Below are 20,000 nucleotides of genomic sequence, written 5' to 3'. Positions count from 1 at the left end.
ATTTCCTTATGCAAGAGTTAACCTTTATTTTCACTCTTTCGTCTTTCATAATGCAAGAGTTAACCAGCATCTCAACTCCTTCATCCCTCTGTCTTGTCCAATTTCCTTATGCAAGAGTTAACCTTTATTTTCACTCTTTCGTCTTTCATAATGCAAGAGTTAACCAGCATCTCAACTCCTTCATCCCTGTCTTGTCCAATTTCCTTATGCAAGAGTTAACCGACATCTTCACTCTCTCACCCCTCTCTCTCTCTCTCTCTCCTACAGGTGCAGCAGTGTTCCGCCGGGCTTCATCATGTGTGGCGGGGGCATGGGCATGGCGGGCATTGGACCTATCATCGGGGGGGGCATGGGGGGCATAGCGGGGGGCATGAACGCCATAGAGACAGCCTCCCTCAGCGGGTCAGAACCGGGGGAGGACTTCAAGGAGCAGCTCAGACACCACCCGGGGCACTCCTTCCCCAGGGTGCCATCATACCCCAGGCCAGGTGAGGGGGAGGAGGAGGAGGAGGAGGAGGAGAAAAGGAGGAGGAGGAGAAAAGGAGGAGGAGGAGGAGTTGATAATTCTTCTGTTTTTTTATTTATTTTCTTCTTCTTCTTTTTGGTGAGGAAGAGGAGGAGGAGGAGGAGGAGGAGATAATAATAATAATAATAATGATATTCCTACTACTACTACTACTACTACTACTACTACCACCACCACCACCACCAAATCCACCACAACCACAACCATCTGTGACCCCCATAGGTGTCCTCTCGGCCTCCTCGTCCACCGCCTCCATGCCAATGTGCCGGATTTGCCATCACCCGCAAGGCGACGGGCTGGACACCTTGATCTCGCCTTGCAGGTGTGCCGGGACCATGCAGTTCATACACCAGGGATGCCTCAATGTAAGACGCTCACCCATGGTCTGGTCACTGGCTAGACACTGTGTTGAAAGACAGACAGAGAGAGAGAGAGAGAGAGAGAGAGAGAGAGAGAGAGAGAGTTAATTTTATATATTTTCTAGTGTGTGTGTGTGTGTGTGTGTGTGTGTGTGTGTGTCCAGCTTAATTCCAAGTATGTACTGAAATTCAACATTTTTTACAATTTCATGAGTGCCTGCAAATGAAGCATACTGTGACATTATAAATTATGTCTACAATATATTGCAGGAAAAATACCTTCAGGTTGACTCAGTAAGAAGTACTTGTTGCACGTACTTGTATTTAAGTAATATTGGTATTGTTATTAATGTTTATTCTCCCCCTTGTCAGAAATGGCTGGAGGTCAAACGATGCAAGAAAGCGCCCGTCTGTGAGCTCTGCAATTATCAGTTCCACAGACACAAGAAGTTCAGGGTGAGGAGCACCAACACCACTGCTGTGTGTGCAGACTTATAGCGTCTTCCATTTAGCGTAACCTGTTTTTGGGTCGTGATCTATAGAGTCCCTTATAGAGTCCCGACTACCTAAGATTTGGACGCCATTATTGGGCCTGTTTTTGCCGTGCTTTTCAAACGCTAGCACACGCTCTCGTGGTGTAAACAGGACCAATAATGGCGTCCAAATCTTAGGTTGTCGGGACTCTATCTATCAGGAGACTCCACAGATCACGACCCAGAAACAGGTTACGCTAAATGGGAGAGGCTATTAGACTGACTTTAAAAGGAACAGGACTTACAAGCTTCTAATTATTACTACAACGAGGTTCCAAATTCTAACACAAACCGCACTAAATCAATGTTGACAATATACAATGTCATACAAGCTGTGTACATTGGCATTTCCTTTCTTTGTTGTATTTAATAATCTCTTAACTTGTTTAATATATTGATTTATGGATAGATTTAACACACAGTAATATATTGTAAATGCAAGTTTGGACCATATAACGTAATGACTGTGTTTGTGGTCAATAAAATATCTATATCTATACTACTACTACTACTACTACTACTACTACTACTACTACTACTACTACAGCTGTTACTTATGTCCCCAGCTCCACCATTGGCAGCTTCCGTCTTGCTCCAGGGCGGACAAGGTGTTACACTCCATCTTCCTGGTTTGTTTGGTGGTCATGGCAACCTGTGCAACCATCACCATCATCTGCTTCAAACAGGTGTGTGTGTGTGTGTGTGTGTGTGTGTGTGTGTGTGTGTGTGTGTGTAGGAAGGGGGTAGGCCTATGTCTGTTTCTGTGTGTGTGTTTTGGTAATGTGATTTTTTTTTTTTTTTTTTCACATTTTCTCTCATTCTCTCTCTTCTCCTTCTCTCTCTCCCTCCCTCTTTCTCTCCATCTCTCCTCTCTCGTTCTCTCTCTCTTCTCTTCCTCTTCTCCTCCTCTCCCTCCCTCCCTCTTTCTCTCCATCTCTCCTCTCTCTTCCTCCCAACTTTCTCTCCAATTTTTCCCTTCCCATACCTCCTCTACCCCTCCCATCTTCCCTCCACCTCTCCAGATAACCCCTCCGTCTTCTCTCCCCCCCCCAGGACCCCCACCATCTCTCTCTCTCTCTCCCTCTAAACATCTCTCCGAAATGAACGTCCGACAAAAATTTTCAAGAATTAACCATTACTTTCTCCAATTTTTCCCTCCGTTCCCTCCGCTAGCCCTCCCATCTTTCCTCCATCTCTCCAGGTAACCCCTCCGTCTTCTCTCTCCCCCCCAGGACTGCCTCCATCTCTCCTCTCTCTCTCTTTCTCTCTAAACTTCTCTCCGAATAAAATGTCCGACAAAATTTTGAAGTATATTATCCCGAAATTTCTCTCCATTTCTCCCCTCCCATACCTCCACTACCCCTCCCAACTTCCCTCCACCTCTCCAGCTAACCCCTCCATCTTCTCTCCCCCCCCCAGGACCGCCTCCATCTCTCCTCTCTCTCTCTCTCCATTTCTCCCCTCTCATCTTCCCTCCATCTCTCCACCTAACCCCTCCGTCTTCTCTCTCCCCCCCAGGACCGCCTCCATCTCTCCTCTCTCTCTCTCTTTCTCTGTCTCTCCAAATAGAATGTCCGACAAAATTTTGAAATATATTATCCCGAAATTTCTCTCCATTTCTCCTCCCATCCTCCTCCTCCCAACTTCCCTCCATCTCTCCAGCTAACCCCTCCATCTTCTCTCCCCCCCCCAGGACCACCTCCATCTGTCCTCTCTCTCTTTCTCTCTAAACTTCTCTCCGAATAAAATGTCCGACAAAATTTTGAAGTATATTATCCTGAAATTTCTCTCCATTTCTCCCCTCCCATCTCTCCTCCATCTCTCCAGCTAACCCCTCCGTCTTCTCTCCACCCCCCAGGACCACCTCCATCTGTCCTCTCTCTCTTTCTCTCTAAACTTCTCTCCGAATAAAATGTCCGACAAAATTTTGAAGTATATTATCCTGAAATTTCTCTCCGTTTCTCCCCTCCCATCTCTCCAGCTAACCCCTCTGTCTTCTCCCCCCCCCCAGGACCGGCTCCCCCCCAAGAAGGACGACGCAGAGCTCACACAGTCAGAGGTCGTCACGCTGACCTGCGGCGTTCTCTTCTTCGTCGCATTTTTCGTCGCAATGTACGTTGAGGTGAAGGCGCGGAACACACTCTACCGCCTCTTCACGCGCTTCCTCTACCTCAACCAGACCTGGCACATAGCGGAATACGACAGGCGGAGGGACTCGCAGTTCAATACGGCCGGGGGGAGCGGAGCGAGCGGAGGGAGTGGAGGAAACGGAGGAGGAGGAGGAGGGGGAGGGGGCAGGATTGGTTTTAGGGAGGCCAGTGTTAGCCACCAGCCAGTTTAGCAGAGTGTGTGGGTGTGTGTGTGTGTGGGTGTGTGGGTGTGTGTGGGTGTGGGTGTGGGAGAGAGAAAGAGAGAGAGAGGGAAGTGTGTGTTTGTGAGAGAGAGAGAGAGAGAGAGAGAGGGAGGTATATGTCTGTGAGAGAGAGAGAGAGAGAGAGAGAGAGAGAGAGAGAGAGAGAGAGAGAGAGAGAGAGAGAGAGAGAGAGAGAGAGAGAGAGAGAGAGAGAGAGAGAGAGAGAGAGAAAACCATGTGTGTATATATGTGTGTGTGTGTGTGTGTGTGTGTGCGCGTGTGTGTGTACATGTGTATATACGTATAAATATCTATATATATGTATAAAGGTTAAGGTTATGTAGGTATGTAAGTAAATTAGTCCGTGTGCGCGTGTGTCCATGTACGCGTGTGTGCGTTTTCCATATCATGCCATTTTCCTTTTCCAATATTTCTAAGGAGAGAGAGAGAGCGAGCGAGTGTGTACGTATGTGTGTGTGTGTGTGTGTGTGTATTTTCACAAACTCAATATTAACATGACACACAGAGAGAGAGAGAGAGAGAGAGAGAGAGAGAGAGAGAGAGAGAGAGAGAGAGAGAGAGAGAGAGAGAGAGAGAGAGAGAGAGAACCTACTTGATATATATATTTACAACCACCAGCACCACCACCATAGGCCTAGATAATTATACATAGGCCTAAGAGAGGAGATTATCACATGCCATCTTTCCTACATCAATTTAGTCACAAAAATAAAGTAGTTTTGCATCAAGAAAATAATAATAATAATAATAATGTGTTTATCAAGGGCATTACTCTGTGTGTGTGTGTGTGTGTGTGTGTGTGTGTGTGTGTGTGTGTGTGTGTGTACTTACAAGGTGGTGATGATGGAGGTGGTACACTATTGCTGGGCATTTCCGCTAATTAGTCTTAAAATCCTCAATAGCGGAAGTTCCATTTCATTTGTGGATTTGCGTTCGGGACACAAAGGTCACTGATATGCGGATTAGCGTCTGCGATATTCCTTCCGCTAACAGGTGGAGGAGCCAGCCTGGACAGTCTCAGTCTGATAGGTTCTTCAAACATTACAATAAAAACTGATTAACTTCAAAAAAATTCAGTTGTTGCCTTTTGCATTTTCACAAAAAGCACATTGACACAAACCTCACGGGGATCTTGTAACAAACATCACAATAAGTGTTTTGAAGGAGCCAGCCTGGACAGCCTCAGTCTGATAGGTTCTTCAAACATTACAATAAAAACTGATTAACTTAAAAAAAATTCAGTTGTTGCCTTTTCCATTTTCACAAAAAGCACATTGACACAAACCTCACGGGGATCTTGTAACAAACATCACAATAAGTGTTTTGAAGGAGACAGCCAGGACACAGGAATAGGGATTTACTTCAGACACTCACACTGATCAACTTCCTTCACACTGATCAACTTCCTCTGCTTCTTGTGGTGCAGTGGTTAGCACGCTCGGCTCACAACTTAGAGAGCCCGGGTTCGATTCCCGGGCAGAGTGGAAAAATTTGTGCGGCTGTTCCGATACCCTACACCCCTGTCCACCCAGCAGTGAATGGGTACCAGGTATTAATCAGGGGTTGTGTCCCGTCTCCTGGGGTCTGTTCCCTTCTCCTATAATTCCTTCCCCTTCTGTCTCTCCGGCATATGACCACAGATGTTGCGCCCACTAAACAAAACTTTCCATCCTTCCCCTTCTGTCTCTCTCCAACACATGACCACAGATGTTGCGCCCACTAAACAAAACCTTCCTTCCTTCCCCTTCTGTCTCTCTCCGGCACATGACCACAGATGTTGCGCCCACTAAACAAAACTTTCCTTCCTTCCCCTTCTGTCTCTCTCCGGCATATGACCACAGATATTGCGCCCACTAAACAAAACTTTCCTTCCTTCCCCTTCTGTCTCTCTCCGACACATGACCACAGATGTTGCGCCCACTAAACAAAACTTTCCTTCCTTCCCCTTCTGTCTCTCTCCGACACATGACCACAGATGTTGCGCCCACTAAACAAAACTTTCCATCCTTCCCCTTCTGTCTCTCACCGGCATATGACCACAGATGTTGCGCCCACTAAACAAAACTTTCCATCCTTCCCCTTCTGTCTCTCTCCGGCACATGACCACAGATGTTGCGCTGACTGAACGAAACTTTCCAACTTTCCTTTGCTCCTTCTCATTAAAAATACGTTTAAAATAGATGCTTATCAGATCATTACAGATTAATTAGCATGATTACAAATGGTCCACACTTGAAGTAGCAGTATACAGCATATGTATGGTCACTGCCTGGCTACAGCATCACACCACAAATACAGTGCAAAGAGATTCCAGAACTATTGATAATGTAATTTGTGTTTGCGGGTTGTGTTTGCCCGGCGCCAAGCAAAGAACGCCCTATTAATCAATCAATCAATCTTGTGTTTGCAGAGTCAAGTTTTATGGCGGAAGATTGAAAATATTATGTGGCTGTTTGTGATGGCGGATTTGCGATTGCGACTCAAACAAAATCTCAAAATTTGTGGAACTGTGATTGTTAAAGTTATGGAATAAGTTAGAGAGCGGATTTGTGATAGCGGAAGGTTCAAATTTGTTAGCGATGCCCAGCTCTGGTATACACACACACACACACACACACACACACACACACACACACACACACACACACACACACACACTTTAAAGGTACAAAAAATAAAAATAAAAAGTAAATATTATTATTGTTATTATTATTATTATTATTGTTATTGTTGAGAGAGAGAAATTGTATGTATGTATGTGTGTGTGTGTGTGTGTGTGTGTGTGTGTGTGTGTGTGTGTGTGTGTGTGTGTGTGTAAGTATAGCCAACTTACACACACGCACACAATTTTTTTTTCCCCCACATAAAAAAAAAAAATCTGTAGGGCTATGTACGTATGTGTGTGTGTGTGTGTGTGTGTGTGTGTGTGTGTGTGTGTGCGTCTCGTCAAGCCAGCCATTCTTATTATTATCATTATTATCATTATTATTACTACTATTACTGCATCAAAGAGTCACTTGTGTATAGTTCTATGATAAACCCTTTTGTATTTAGGCCTAGGGTAGAAACCTAGGCCTTGTTTCATATGAGGCAAATAAAAATGGGAGAGAAATTCAAATGGAGTGGTGTCGGATTTTTTTTCCTTCCACTTTACCTGCAATTTTCTCCACTTTCTGCTCCTCTTTTCCTATTTTTCCTTATACCAAAAAATAGCTTAATCTTTCTACTTTCTATCCATACTTTGTTTTAGTTTCTACCTATTATAGTTTTCTCACAAATTATACTTTTCTTCAAACTTTTCCGAATCACCACTAGAGATTTCTTGGTGTAGTCAGATTTTTTCCTCCAATTTCCTTTCGTTTTTCTTTACTTTCCTCTCCTCTTTTCCTAACTTGCCTTATACCAGAAAATAGCTTAATCTTTCTATTTTCTATCCACAGTTTGCTTTTGTTTCTATCTATTATAGTTTTCTCACAAATTATACTTTTCTTCAAACTTTTCAGAATCACCAATAAAGATTTCTTAGTGTGGGCAGATTTTTTCCTCCAATTTCCTTTCGTTTTTCTTTACTTTCCTCTCCTCTTTTCCTAACTTGCCTTATACAAAAAAATAGCTTAATCTTTCTAGTTTATATCCACAGTTTGCTTTTGTTTCTATCTGTTAGAGTTTTTTCACAAATTATACTTTTCTTCAAATTTTTCAGATTCACCAATACATTTATTGGTGTGGTCAGATTTTTTTCCTCAAATTTACCTTTATTTTCCTCTACTTTCCTCTCCTCTTTTTCTAACTTCCCTTATACCCCAAAATAGCTTAATATTTCTAATTTCTATCCCTACTTTCCTTTTCTTTCTATCTTTTCTCGTTTTCTTGCAATTCCTACTTCTCTTCAAACATTTCAAGATGACCTGTGCAAAATTTCTTGGTATCAGAATGTTACCACCATTTCAACTCCGTTTTTCTTCAATTTCTGCTTATCTTTTCCTAACTTCCCTTATATCAGAAAATAGCTTAATCTTTCTACTTTCTACCTCTACTTTGCATTTATTTCTATTGTTATTCGTTTTCTCAGAAATTATACTTTTCTTAAAACTTTTAAAACTGACCAAGTGGAATTTCTTGGTATGGTCAGATTTACCCCTCCAATTTGCCTTAATTTTCCTTCACTTTCCTGTCATCTTTTCCTATCTTCTCATATACCAAAAAAAAGCTTAATCTTTTTACTTTCTATCCATAGTTTGCTTTTGTTTCTATCTAATATAGTTTTCTCAAATTATACTTTTCTTTAAACTTTTCAAAATTGCCAATAGAATTTTATTGGTGTGGTCAGATTTGTTTCCTCAAATTCACCTTTATTTTCTCTACCTTCCTCTTCTCTTTTCTTATCATGCCTTATACTAAAAAATAATTTAATCTTTCTACTTTCTATCCCTACTTTTCTTTTCTTTCTATCTCTTATCGTTTTCTTGCAAATCTTACTTCTCTTCAAACATTTCAAGATGACCTGTGCAAAATTTCTTGGTATCAGAAAGCTTACCACCTCTTCAACTCCGTTTTTCTTCAATTTTTGCTAATCTTTTCCTAACTTCCCTTGTACCAGAAACTAGCTTAATCTTTTTACTTTCCATTCCTACTTTCTTTTTCCTTCTATCTTTTCTCATTTTCTCATAAATTACACTTGTATTCAAACTTGTCAAACTGACCTAGTAGAATTTCTTGGTGTCAGATTTTCCTCTTCAATTCACCTTCATTCTCCTGTACTTTCCTCTCATCTTTTCCTATCTTCCCATATACCAAAAAATAGCTTGATCTTTCTTCTTTCTATCCAGAGTTTTCTTTTGTTTTTGTATATTATAGTTTTCTCACAAATTATACTTTTCTTCAAACTTTTCAGTATCAATACATTTCTTGGTGTGGTCAGATTTTTTCCCCTCCAATTCACCTTCATTTTCCTCTACTTTCCTCTCCTCTTTTCCCAACGTCCCTTATACCAGAAAATAGCTTAATCTTTCTACTTTCCACCCCTACTTTCCTTTTCTTTCTATATTTTCTCGTTTTCTTGCAATTCCTACTTTTCTCCAAACATTTCAAGATGACTGAGTGGCGGGCGAAAGGGAACATGGTCGCCTGGAACCTTAAAATACCTTACATTTTCTTTAATATCTCACAACCTAAACACTTCCCAGCCTCCCCAAGCTAAGAAAAGATAGTTATATGAATTCTCTGCCCATTAAAACCACTATCAGATCCTTAAACAGCCTAAATAATGGTGAAAATAGGAAAAATATGGCGTGTGGGCAGTCTTTATCTCTTATCGAACGTGGCGGGCGATCGGTAACATAGGCGTCCGGAACCTCAAACTCTTATCATTTTCCTTAATATTTCGCCTTTACGCATTTCCCAGCCTCCCCAAGCTTTTAGAAGATATAGTTAAAAGAATTCCCTACCGATTAAAACCACTATCAGGTCATCAAACAGCCTAAATAGTGGTAAAAATGGGAAAATATGGCGTACGTGCAGTGTCTCTCTATCTCTTAATTCGAACGTGGCGGGCGAGCGGCAACATAGGCGTCTGGACCCTCAAAATACCTTATCATTTTCTTTAATATCTCGCTATCTACACACTTTACAGTCTCCCCAAGCTATTAGAAGAAAGCCAAAAGAATTCTATATCGATTAAAACCACTATCAGGTCATCAAACAGCCTAAATAGTGGTAAAAATGGGAAAATATGTCGTACGTGTAGTGTCTCTCTATCTCTTAATTCGAACGTGGCGGGCGAGCGGCAACATAGGCGTCTGGACCCTCAAAATACCTTATCATTTTCTTTAATATCTCGCTATCTACACACTTTCCAGCCTCCCCAAGCTATTAGAAGAAAGTCAAAAGAATTCTATATCGATTAAAACCACTATCAGGTCATCAAACAGCCTAAATAATGGTAAATATGGGAAAATATGGCGTACGTGTAGTGTCTCTATGTTAATTCGAACGTGGCGGGCGAGCGGCAACATAAGGTGTCTGGGAACCTCAAAATACCTTATCATTTTCTTTAATATTTCACAATCTACACACTTTCCAGCCTCCCCAAGCTATTAGAAGAAAGTTAAAAGAATTCTATATCGATTAAAAGCACTATCAGGTCATCAAACAGCCTAAATAATGGTAAAAATGGGAAAATATGGCGTACGTCCAGTGTCTCTCTATCTCTTAATTCGAACGTGGCGGGCGAGCGGCAACATAGGCGTCTGGAACCTCAAAATACCTTATCATTTTCTTTAATATCTCGCTATCTACACACTTCCCAGCCTCCCCAAGCTATTAGAAGAAAGTCAAAATAATTCTATATCGATTAAAACCACTATCAGGTCCTTAAATACCCTAAATAGTGGTAAAAATGGGAAAATATGGCGTACGTCCAGTGTCTCTTTATCTCTTAATTCGAACGTGGCGGGCGAGCGGCAATATAGGCGTCTGGACCCTCAAAATACCTTATCATTTTCTTTAATATCTCGCTATCTACACACTTCCCAGCCTCCTCAAGCTATTAGAAGAAAGTTAAAAGAATTCTATATCGATTAAAACCACTATCAGGTCCTTAAATACCCTAAATAGTGGTAAAAATGGGAAAATATGGCGTACGTGCAGTGTCTCTATCTCTTAATTCGAACGTGGCGGGCGAGCGGCAACATAGGTATCTGGAACCTCAAAATACCTTATCATTTTCTTTAATATCTCGCTATCTACACACTTCCCAGCCTCCCCAAGCTATTAGAAGAAAGTCAAAAGAATTCTATATCGATTAAAACCACTATCAGGTCATCAAACAGCCTAAATAATGGTAAAAATGGGAAAATATGGCGTACGTGTAGTGTCTCTCTATCTCTTAATTCGAACGTGGCGGGCGAGCGGCAACATAAGCGTCTGGAACCTCAAAATACCTTATCATTTTCTTTAATATTTCACAATCTACACACTTCCCAGCCTCCCCAAGCTATTAGAAGAAAGTCAAAAGAATTCTATATCGATTAAAAGCACTATCAGGTCATCAAACAGCCTAAATAATGGTAAAAATAGGAAAAATATGTCGTGCGGGCAATTTATTTCCTTTTTCTCTCCTTTCGAACGTGGCGCGCGAGAGTAAACATGGACGCCGACAACCTCAACTTACCTCATCATATTCTTTGATATCTCATTATTTACACACTTTCAAGCCTTCCCGAGCTAATAGAAGATAGATAAATAAATTACCTACTAGCCAAAAATACTAGCAAGCCTTTAAACGCCCTAAATAGTGGTAAAAATAGGAAAAATATGGGACGGTACACTTGCCATATTCCGACATTTAGTCCACCAGCAGCGTCTCGGGGCGGAGCAGGTATGTCCTTATTTAACTGTTAATTTCTCCTTTACGCCTTAATTAACCCTCCCGCCGCCTCATCAACAGGTTATTAAAGGTCCTCCGCACCTGTATGACCTCCTAATCTAAGGTCAAAGGGTGTAATAAGGTCAGGGTCGCTGTGAAATGAGGTGGGGCTTGAGACGGGGACATAACGGGGACATGGCCGACTTGAGCGCTACCATTTTTTACCTCATTTCTTGACCTCCCGGCCTTAGGTCAGGTCACGGGGGGTCATGACCACGTGACCAGTGACCTCACGGACCTTTGGCACCCGGTAACGAAGCCCAAAAGGTCAAAATAAGGTCAAGGTCGCTGAATCCTTACGCCGGTGACTTAGGACATGGCGCTCACGACCTCCCATATCCTGACCCCATAGCTTGACCTGACCCTTGGGGGAGGCCACGTGGGGTTCTAGGAAGTCAAAAAAGCCTGGAAATTACGAAAAAACGCCTTAAATGACCCCGGAACAGCCTGAAATATCTTGAGGTAAGCCTGGTCAGTCACATAGGCCTACGTGACCTCATAGCATGACGTGACCCTTGGGGGAGGTCACGTGGGGTTCTAGGAGGTCAAAAAAGCCTGAAAATTACGAAGAAACGCCTTAAATGACCCCAAAACAGCCTGAAATACCCTGAGATAAGCCTGGTTAACCCTATAGGCCTACGTGACCCTATGGCTTTACGTGACCCTGGGGGGGGGTCATGGTGGGCTTGGGGTGGTCAGAAACGCCTGAATATTATGATAGAATGCCTTAAATAACATCAGAACAGCCTGAAATAAGCCTTGTATGTCTGTCGTGATGTCCGTCAGTCTGTCAGTCAGCCCTAAGCCCAAGTAGACCACAAGGCTTTAGTACAGGCTTCCCAGGGCTTATAATGACCCCAAAATGCTTGAAAATAATAAAAAAGCCAGAAATTTGCCTAGGAAAGCCCTGAAGCCTGTGAATTAAGCCCAGTCTGTCTTGAAAATCAACCCAACAAGACCACAAGGCTTTAGTACAGGCTTCTCAGGGCTAATATAGACCCGCAAAAGCCTGAAAATAATGTAAAAAGCCTGAAATTAGCCTGAGAAAGCCCTTAAGACCTGTGAAATAAGCCCGAGGAGTCTGAAAAATGTGTATGGTGTCTTCTCAGCCCGTAGCTCCCAGCCCATTCAGTCCCCAGGCCTCAGTGAGTTTCCAGGGCTTATTTGGACACATAAAAGCCTGAAAATAAGCCTGGGAAAGCCCTGTACTCTGTGAAAATATCCCCATAATTCTTAAAAATATATGTGGTGTCAAGCCCATAGCCCCTTGTCAGCCCTCAGCCCCATAAACCCATTTAGTCCTCAAGGCTTTAGTATAGGCTTGCCAGGGTTCCCAAGGTTAAAATAGGCCCCAGAAAGCCTGGAAGGCCCTAAAGCTTGCTAGCAGGAAAATTTGGGTGGGTCAAAACCGGTGTCATGCCCGGGTGGTGATGAATCATACTGGGAAATATATTAACACAAGCCTGGGAATGAATATAATAGATAAATAATGCTAGAAATAAAACCACTAATATAATGAACTATTCTACTAATAATATACTAACACAGTGCTTAGAATTAATAATAGATAAGTAATGCTTGAAATAAAACCACTAATGAACTATTCTACTAATAATATACTAACACAGTGCTTAAAATTAATAATAGATAAATAATGCTAGAAATAAAACCACCAATATAATGAACTATTCTACTAATAATATACTAACACAGTGCTTAGAATTAATAATAGATAAATAATGCTTGAAATAAAACCACTAATATAATGAACTATTCTACTAATAATATACTAACACAGTGCTTAGAATTAATAATAGATAAGTAATGCTAGAAATAAAACCACTAATATAATGAACTATTCTACTAATAATATACTAACACAGTGCTTAGAATTAATAATAGATAAATAATGCTTGAAATAAAACCATCAATATAATGAACTATTCTACTAATAATATACTAACACAGTGCTTAGAATTAATAATAGATCAATAATTCTTGTAATTAAAACTGATATAATGCTTGCCGTGTAAACTAACGCAGTGTCCCAAGCAGCGATGCCAGATTACCGCACTCGGATCATCATATTTACCATTTTCCGCCCCTTAACTATTGCCAAGAAACAGCGATGATTGTCCATTTTAACGTCAACTATATACCAAGCTAGTTATTTCCGCCGAGGAGATGGTATTAGGGTCAGAAATCAGCAAACTCAGAAGGTGGAGTGCGAGAATCTGGCAACGCTGGCCCCGAGTCTGTTGCATTGTGGTATTACTCCAGAATCACACCCACAATGGTTAACTAATGAATTAATAATGTTGGAAATAAAACCACTACTGGTACTAATAATGTACTAACACAGTGCCTGAAATAAATGATAAACTAGGTAATTATGCTTGTAATAATAATCTGATACAATGATTTATATGTAAGCTAATGCACTATAGGGTTAGGTAAGGTTAGGTTAGGTAAGGTAAGGTTAGGTAAGGTTAGGTAAGGTAAGGTTAGGTAAGGTTAGGTTAGGTAAGGTTAGGTAAGGTTAGGTAAGGTTAGGTTAGGTAAGGTAAGGTTAGGTAAGGTTGGGTTAGGTTATGTAAGGTTAGGTAAGGTAATTTAAATGTAAACTAACACAATGCCCTGAGCTCTGCCGTTCCTGGTCACTGTGGGATGGTTAGGTTAGATTAGGTTAGGTATGGTTAGATTACATTAAGTTAGATTTGGTTAGGTTAGGTAATTCAGTTAGGTTAGGTTAGGTTAGGTAAGGTTAGGTAAGATATGGTAAGGTAAGGTTAGGTAAGATATGGTAAGGCAAGGTTAGGTAAGGTAATTTAAATGTAAACTAACGCCATGCCCTGAGTTCTGCCGTTCATGGTCACTGTGGCTTTCAGGTTAGGTAAGGTAATTTAAATGTAAACTAACACAATGGCCTAAGCTCTGCCATTTATGGTCACTGTGGTATGGTTAGGTTAGATTAGGTTAGGTATGGTTAGATTACATTAAGTTAGATTTGGTTAGGTTAGGTATGGTTAGATTATGTTAGGTTAGGTATGGTTAGATTAAATTAGGTTAGGTATGGTTAGATTACATTAGGTTAGGTATGGTTAGGTTAGGTATGGTTAGATTAGGCTACATTTGGTTAGGTTGCATGAGGTTAGAATAGGTTACATTTGGTTAGGTATGGTTAGATTAGGTATGGTTAGATTAAATTAGGTTAGGTATGGTTAGATTAAATTAGGTTAGGTATGGTTAGATTAAATTAGGTTAGGTATGGTTAGGTTAAATTAGGTTGCACCAGGTTAAAATGGGTTACATTTGGTTAGGTATGGTTAGATTAGGCTACATTTGGTTAGGTTGCATGAGGTTAGAATAGGTTAGCTTTAGTTGTGTTAGATAAGCGTTATAATGTTTAGATACTTGTTTGGTACTTGTTTGCTTATGATAAATACATGATTAGCTTGATGCAGCCGTGGCCTGTGCCCCAAACTGTACCTTTTACCTTCACACTGCCCACCAGGATTTTAGGTCACAGTGACTCGGGGCGGCAGTGACTGGCGTGGCCGCAGTGCCTTGACACCCAAGCAGTGCCGAGGTGTCCCGCATAGTGACATACTACAGGCACTTTTGGACTAATAATGAAAATAATAACTTGTACATTTTATTTACTACTACTACTACTACTGCTACTACTACTACTACTACTACTACTACTACTACTACTACTACTACTACTACTACTACTACTACTACTACTTTTACTATTATTGTTATTATTTCAGATACAAGACAGACACCACTACTACTACTACTACTACTACCGGTGAAAAGTAAGTTATTTTGTTTGCTAATGTGAGTTTGTACACTTATATTACTTTTTCTTATATATATATATATATATATATATATATATATATATATATATATATATATATATATATATATATATATATATATATATATATATATATATATATATACAGTCATGCATTGGTTTATGAGTTTTAATTCATTCCGGAAATTTGCTCGTAAAGCAATATACTTGTAACCCACAATGAATTTCCCCGTTTAAATTAATGGGAATCTAATTAGTGTGCCCCGTATCCTTGTATAGACCTATAGACGTAAACCTGTGCCCAGAGGTGGGCAAGTGTGGTACTTAGTGCCGTAGTGTGGTAGTACCACATCACAAAAAAGTACCGCACTACCGCAAAATTTCTGAAAATACCGCACTACCGCAGACCGCACTAAAAAATCCTGTGGTACTTTTTTGCGGTACTTTGAAAACTTTGGAAGACGACATTTGCAGCGCGGCGGCGTGATGCTCACAGGAATGTTTTTTTTTATTTATTTTTTCCCAGTGAATCTGAGTCCATGAGTCAATCGGTATCAGTCACCAGAATGAGTGACTCAATCATTCTGACTTTCCAGTTATTGTTCAGCATTTGATACTCAACAGACAGACTGAACCACCACACTGGCAGTCTTCCTTGACCCGCGCGCTGCCGGCCATCTCAACCCTGGACCCGTCCGTGGTGCTGGACACTGTGCTGTTTTAAGCAAGTTTCTGTTGTTTGGATAGCCAGGGTAGCCACTAAAGTAGTTTGTATTTTGACCACCGCAGTACCGCACTACCACAACCACACTACTCCGGAAAAAGTACCACACTACCACAACCACACTCCTCCGGAAAAAGTACCACACTACCACAACCACACTACGGAAAAAGTACCACACTACCACAACCACACTACTCCGGAAAAAGTACCGCACTACTCCGGAAAAAGTACCGCACTACCACAACCACACTACTCCGGAAAAAGTACCACACTACCACAACCGCACTACTCTGGAAAAAGTACCACACTACCACAACCGCACTACTCTGGAAAAAGTACCACTACCACAGCCGCACTACTCTGGAAAAAGTACCGCACTACCACAACCGCACTACTCTGGAAAAAGTACCACTCCCACAACAGCACTACTCTGGAAAAATTACCACTACCACTACTCTGGAAAAAGTACCACTACCACAGCCGCACTACTCTGGAAAAAGTACCGCACTACCACAACCGCACTACTCTGGAAAAAGTACCACACTACCACAACCGCACTACTCTGGAAAAAGTACCACACTACCACAACCGCACTACTCTGGAAAAAGTACCACTACCACAACCGCACTACTCTGGAAAAAGTACCACTACCACAACCGCACTACTCTGGAAAAAGTACCACACTACCACAACCGCACTACTCTGGAAAAAGTACCACACTACCACAACCGCACTACTCTGGAAAAAGTACCACACTACCACAACCGCACTACTCTGGAAAAAGTACCACACTACCACAACCGCACTACTCTGGAAAAAGTACCACACTACCACAACCGCACTACTCTGGAAAAAGTACCGCACTACCACAACCACACTACTCTGGAAAAAGTACCACACTACCACAACCGCACTACTCTGGAAAAAGTACCACACTACCACAACCGCACTACTCCGGAAAAAGTACCACACTACCACAACCGCACTACTCCGGGAAATGTACCACACTACCACAACCGCACTACTGATTTTTCCTTACCGCGCCCACCTCTGCCCATGCCCCCAAAGTGGAGACAGTTTAGGTTAATATATAGCAAGCATTATAATTACACCTCATTTATCTATCTATTGATCTATTAACATATTACTCTATCCACCCATTTATCTATTATCATCTAATATTTATAAATCTTTATATATATATATTTATTTCCTTTTGCAGCTCAAACATGAAGAAAACACGTCCACTACAAGTTCCACAACCTCACCCCAGGCTGACCTAACCCCCCCCTGACCTTTGACCTGACCCCTTGACTTCCTCTCTCTTCCTCCATATCTCCCTTTCTCTCCTTTCCTCCAATTTCTCTCTCCCTTCCCTTCCCTTTCTTACCATGAGACCCTAACCTAACTTAACCTAACCTGACCTGACCAAATTCCTTTCCTAACCAATTCCTGACCTCCTAACCCCCATTTTAAAACCCCCATTCTGCCCCCCACAGCCCCCCAAAACCCCCACACAATATGACCACCAGCCCCCCTTGAAAAATCCCCCTTCCTGCCCCCTGTTCACCCCCCCCCGCCCCACCCCACCCCACCCCCCAAGATGGCCGCCAACACCCCCAAGAAGATCACCTACACCAGCGACTTCAAGCTGAAGGTGTTGGTGTATTATTTCAAGCACGGCGGCGACGAGAACTTTGGCCTCAAGACAAAGACCGCTAACCATTTTAGTATTGACAAGAAGACCATCAACAGGTGAGGGGGAGTGACAGACAGAGAGAGAGAGAGAGAGAGTGAGAGTATGTGTGTGTTGTGTATCAGGCTTGGGTTCAAGTACATTTTTTTACTTGAGTTTAAGCACAATTCCATTACAGTATCATGTGTGTATGACATCATTGTATCATGCATCCAAGGACAAGTACAGTTAGTCAGTTTTACAGGTCACCTTGAGTCCAGGCAGGAGGACTTCTGTGCTGCAGCTCCAGGCATCTGCTGCGTCCCCTCACTGAAGGGAACTGACTGCTGCTGCTTTTGACAAATGTCAAACTGTCAAGCCCTCTTTGCCCTAAGTCACCTCACCCCAGGGACACACCCTTGTCAGTCAGGGCCAGCCCTAGGGTTGCCGGTGCCTGGACAAGCTGAGCTTGGGCGCCCTTACCAGCACCCGTGGCCCACCCTTGGTGACGTGCACAAGGTGACGGTGGTGGACGTTTCCTTGTCCTTGTCAGGTGTCATCCTTGGCGTGCTCACCATCACACACACACAGAATTAATAATGATCAAATTGCAGAAAATGTTACTGCACTCAGGAAATTAAAATTTTGTTTTATTTCATTTTATTTATTATGTCCACATTTTTTCCTTTTTATTTGTAAGATCCCAAACACATGACATGGCACCCCGGGTCACTGCCTGAGGTGCCAGTGCCTTGAGGTGACCCTGCCCCTCCCTCACCTCTGCCAGGCATGTGGCAGCACCACAACACACAACGACATTGTGGGCTTGTACCTTGTACTTGTATAACAACAAGTACTAAGGAACTGTTGACCTTGACCACAAGTACATAGACTTACACCCAAGCCTGGTGTGTGTGTGTGTGTGTGTGCGAGACAGAGAGAGCTTATTGAATAGTATGAAAAAAAATCTATTATTATTTAGTATATTATTATATAACTAACTATAATTGCTACCTTTCTCTTCCTCCTTCATCTACTACTACTACCACCACCACCACCACTACTACTACTACTACTACTACTACTACTACTACTACTACTACTACTACTACTACTACTACTACTACTAATGCCCCCCCCCAGGATGCTGAAGAATCCTGAGATGGTCAAGCGAGCCAAGCGTCTACAAGCTCGCAGAATCGCCTCCTCCTCCTCCTCCTCCACCGCCAACCCCACCTCCTCCTCCTCCTCCTCCTCCGCCAGAGAGAGAGAGAGAGAGAGAGAGGTCCAAGGGCGGCTCTGGAACCACCAGAGGTGAGAGAGAGAGAGAGAGAGAGAGAGAGAGAGAGAGAGAGAGAGAGAGAGAGAGAGAGAGAGAGAGAGAGAGAGAGAGAGAGAGAGAGAGAGAGAGAGAGAGAGAGAGAGAGAGAGAGAGAGAGAGAGAGAGAGAGTGAAGTGTCAACATGGGCCAGAGGTGAGAGAGAGAGAGAGAGAGAGAGAGAGAGAGAGAGAGAGAGAGAGAGAGAGAGAGAGAGAGAGAGAGAGAGAGAGAGAGAGAGAGAGAGAGAGAGAGAGAGAGAGAGAGAGAGAGAGAGAGAGAGAGAGAGAGAGAGAGAGTGAAGTGTCAACATGGGACAGAGGTGAGAGAGAGAGAGAGAGAGAGAGAGAGAGAGAGAGAGAGAGAGAGAGAGAGAGAGAGAGAGAGAGAGAGAGAGAGAGATTTATCATGACAATATATATCATTACTATTATTATTATTATTTTCTTCCTCCCCTCCTCCTCCTCCTCCTCCTCCTCTTCTTCCTCTTCCTCATTCAAATCATACTTTCTATCCTTCCTCTCTCATCTAATTTTCCCTTCTTCCTCCTCCTCCTCCTCCTCCTCCTCCTCCTCCTCCTCCTCCTTCAAATCATCCTTTCCATCCTTCCTCTTCCATCTAATTTTCTCTTCCTCCTCCTCCTCCTCCTCCTCCTTCTCCCCAGGGTGTTGAGGTCCTGGAACTCCCCGAGGACCCCGATTTTTCCCAGCTCCGTCAATCCATCAAGGCCTCGGCGGATGGGGTAGTCAATTTGGCCAACCTGCTCGTCAACGGAACAGAGGAGGTAAGGAGGAGGAGGAGGAGGAGGAAGGGAAGGAAGTTTGAGAGAGAGAGAGAGAGAGAGAGAGAGAGAGAGAGAAAGAACACACACACAAAAATAAAGTCATACCCAAAATAAAGGAATCTATAGGCCTAGCAAACTCACCATAGGCCTAAAATACACTTAAAACAGCACCATAGGCCTAAAATAGAGAAAGAGAGAGAGAGAAAGCAATAATTAATTCAACAACAACAAAAAAAATCTATTCCTAACTAACAACCTAATTTTATCTCTAACTAACTAACAAAACCACAATCCCCTGACCTGACCTGACCTGACCTGACCTTCCCCCCCACAGGTGCGCCGGGTCCTGGTCCATGAGTGCAACATTATAATAGAGTGCAAGGTCTGCTCCAGTCTGTTCCGCTCCACACTCAACTTCCTCTACCACAAGGGAGTCTACTGCAAGAAGTGCT

At 42.4% G+C, this 20,000-nt stretch overlaps 2 protein-coding genes and 2 long non-coding RNA genes across 4 annotated transcripts in view; 3 read left to right on the top strand and 1 right to left on the bottom strand.

Moving 5' to 3' along the window:
* Positions 1-4,379, top strand: part of LOC126987161 (E3 ubiquitin-protein ligase MARCHF9-like) — a 22,309-nt gene extending 17,930 nt beyond the window's left edge. Inside the window, exons 3-7 of the mRNA XM_050843939.1 lie at positions 268-488; positions 749-891; positions 1,258-1,341; positions 1,985-2,104; positions 3,430-4,379. Coding sequence (XP_050699896.1) covers positions 268-488; positions 749-891; positions 1,258-1,341; positions 1,985-2,104; positions 3,430-3,759 — 898 coding nt within the window. The 3' untranslated portion in view covers positions 3,760-4,379. The remainder of the gene's footprint in view (positions 1-267; positions 489-748; positions 892-1,257; positions 1,342-1,984; positions 2,105-3,429) is intronic.
* Positions 4,304-8,973, bottom strand: LOC126987162 (uncharacterized). The gene is made up of 2 exons (XR_007740307.1): positions 5,078-8,973; positions 4,304-4,912 (listed from the first exon to the last, which is right to left on the bottom strand). It is a non-coding gene; the product is annotated as an uncharacterized LOC126987162 (long non-coding RNA).
* Positions 8,974-11,180: 2,207 nt separating this feature from the next.
* On the top strand, positions 11,181-12,908 carry LOC126987160 (uncharacterized). Its single transcript, XR_007740306.1, has 2 exons — positions 11,181-11,612; positions 11,763-12,908. It is a non-coding gene; the product is annotated as an uncharacterized LOC126987160 (long non-coding RNA).
* A 6,001-nt stretch (positions 12,909-18,909) lies between these two features.
* The window catches only part of LOC126987428 (mucin-5AC-like), a 15,251-nt gene continuing 14,160 nt past the window's right edge, over positions 18,910-20,000 (top strand). The window contains exons 1-3 of the mRNA XM_050844395.1: positions 18,910-18,920; positions 19,474-19,477; positions 19,883-20,000. The exon at positions 19,883-20,000 is cut by the window's right edge and continues 29 nt beyond it. Coding sequence (XP_050700352.1) covers positions 18,910-18,920; positions 19,474-19,477; positions 19,883-20,000 — 133 coding nt within the window. The remainder of the gene's footprint in view (positions 18,921-19,473; positions 19,478-19,882) is intronic.

Source organism: Eriocheir sinensis, chromosome 64 (assembly GCF_024679095.1).
Source record: "Eriocheir sinensis breed Jianghai 21 chromosome 64, ASM2467909v1, whole genome shotgun sequence".
NCBI lineage: Eukaryota > Metazoa > Arthropoda > Malacostraca > Decapoda > Varunidae > Eriocheir > Eriocheir sinensis.
Note: the sequence above shows the minus strand (reverse complement) of the source record. Positions and strands in the feature narration are given on the sequence as shown.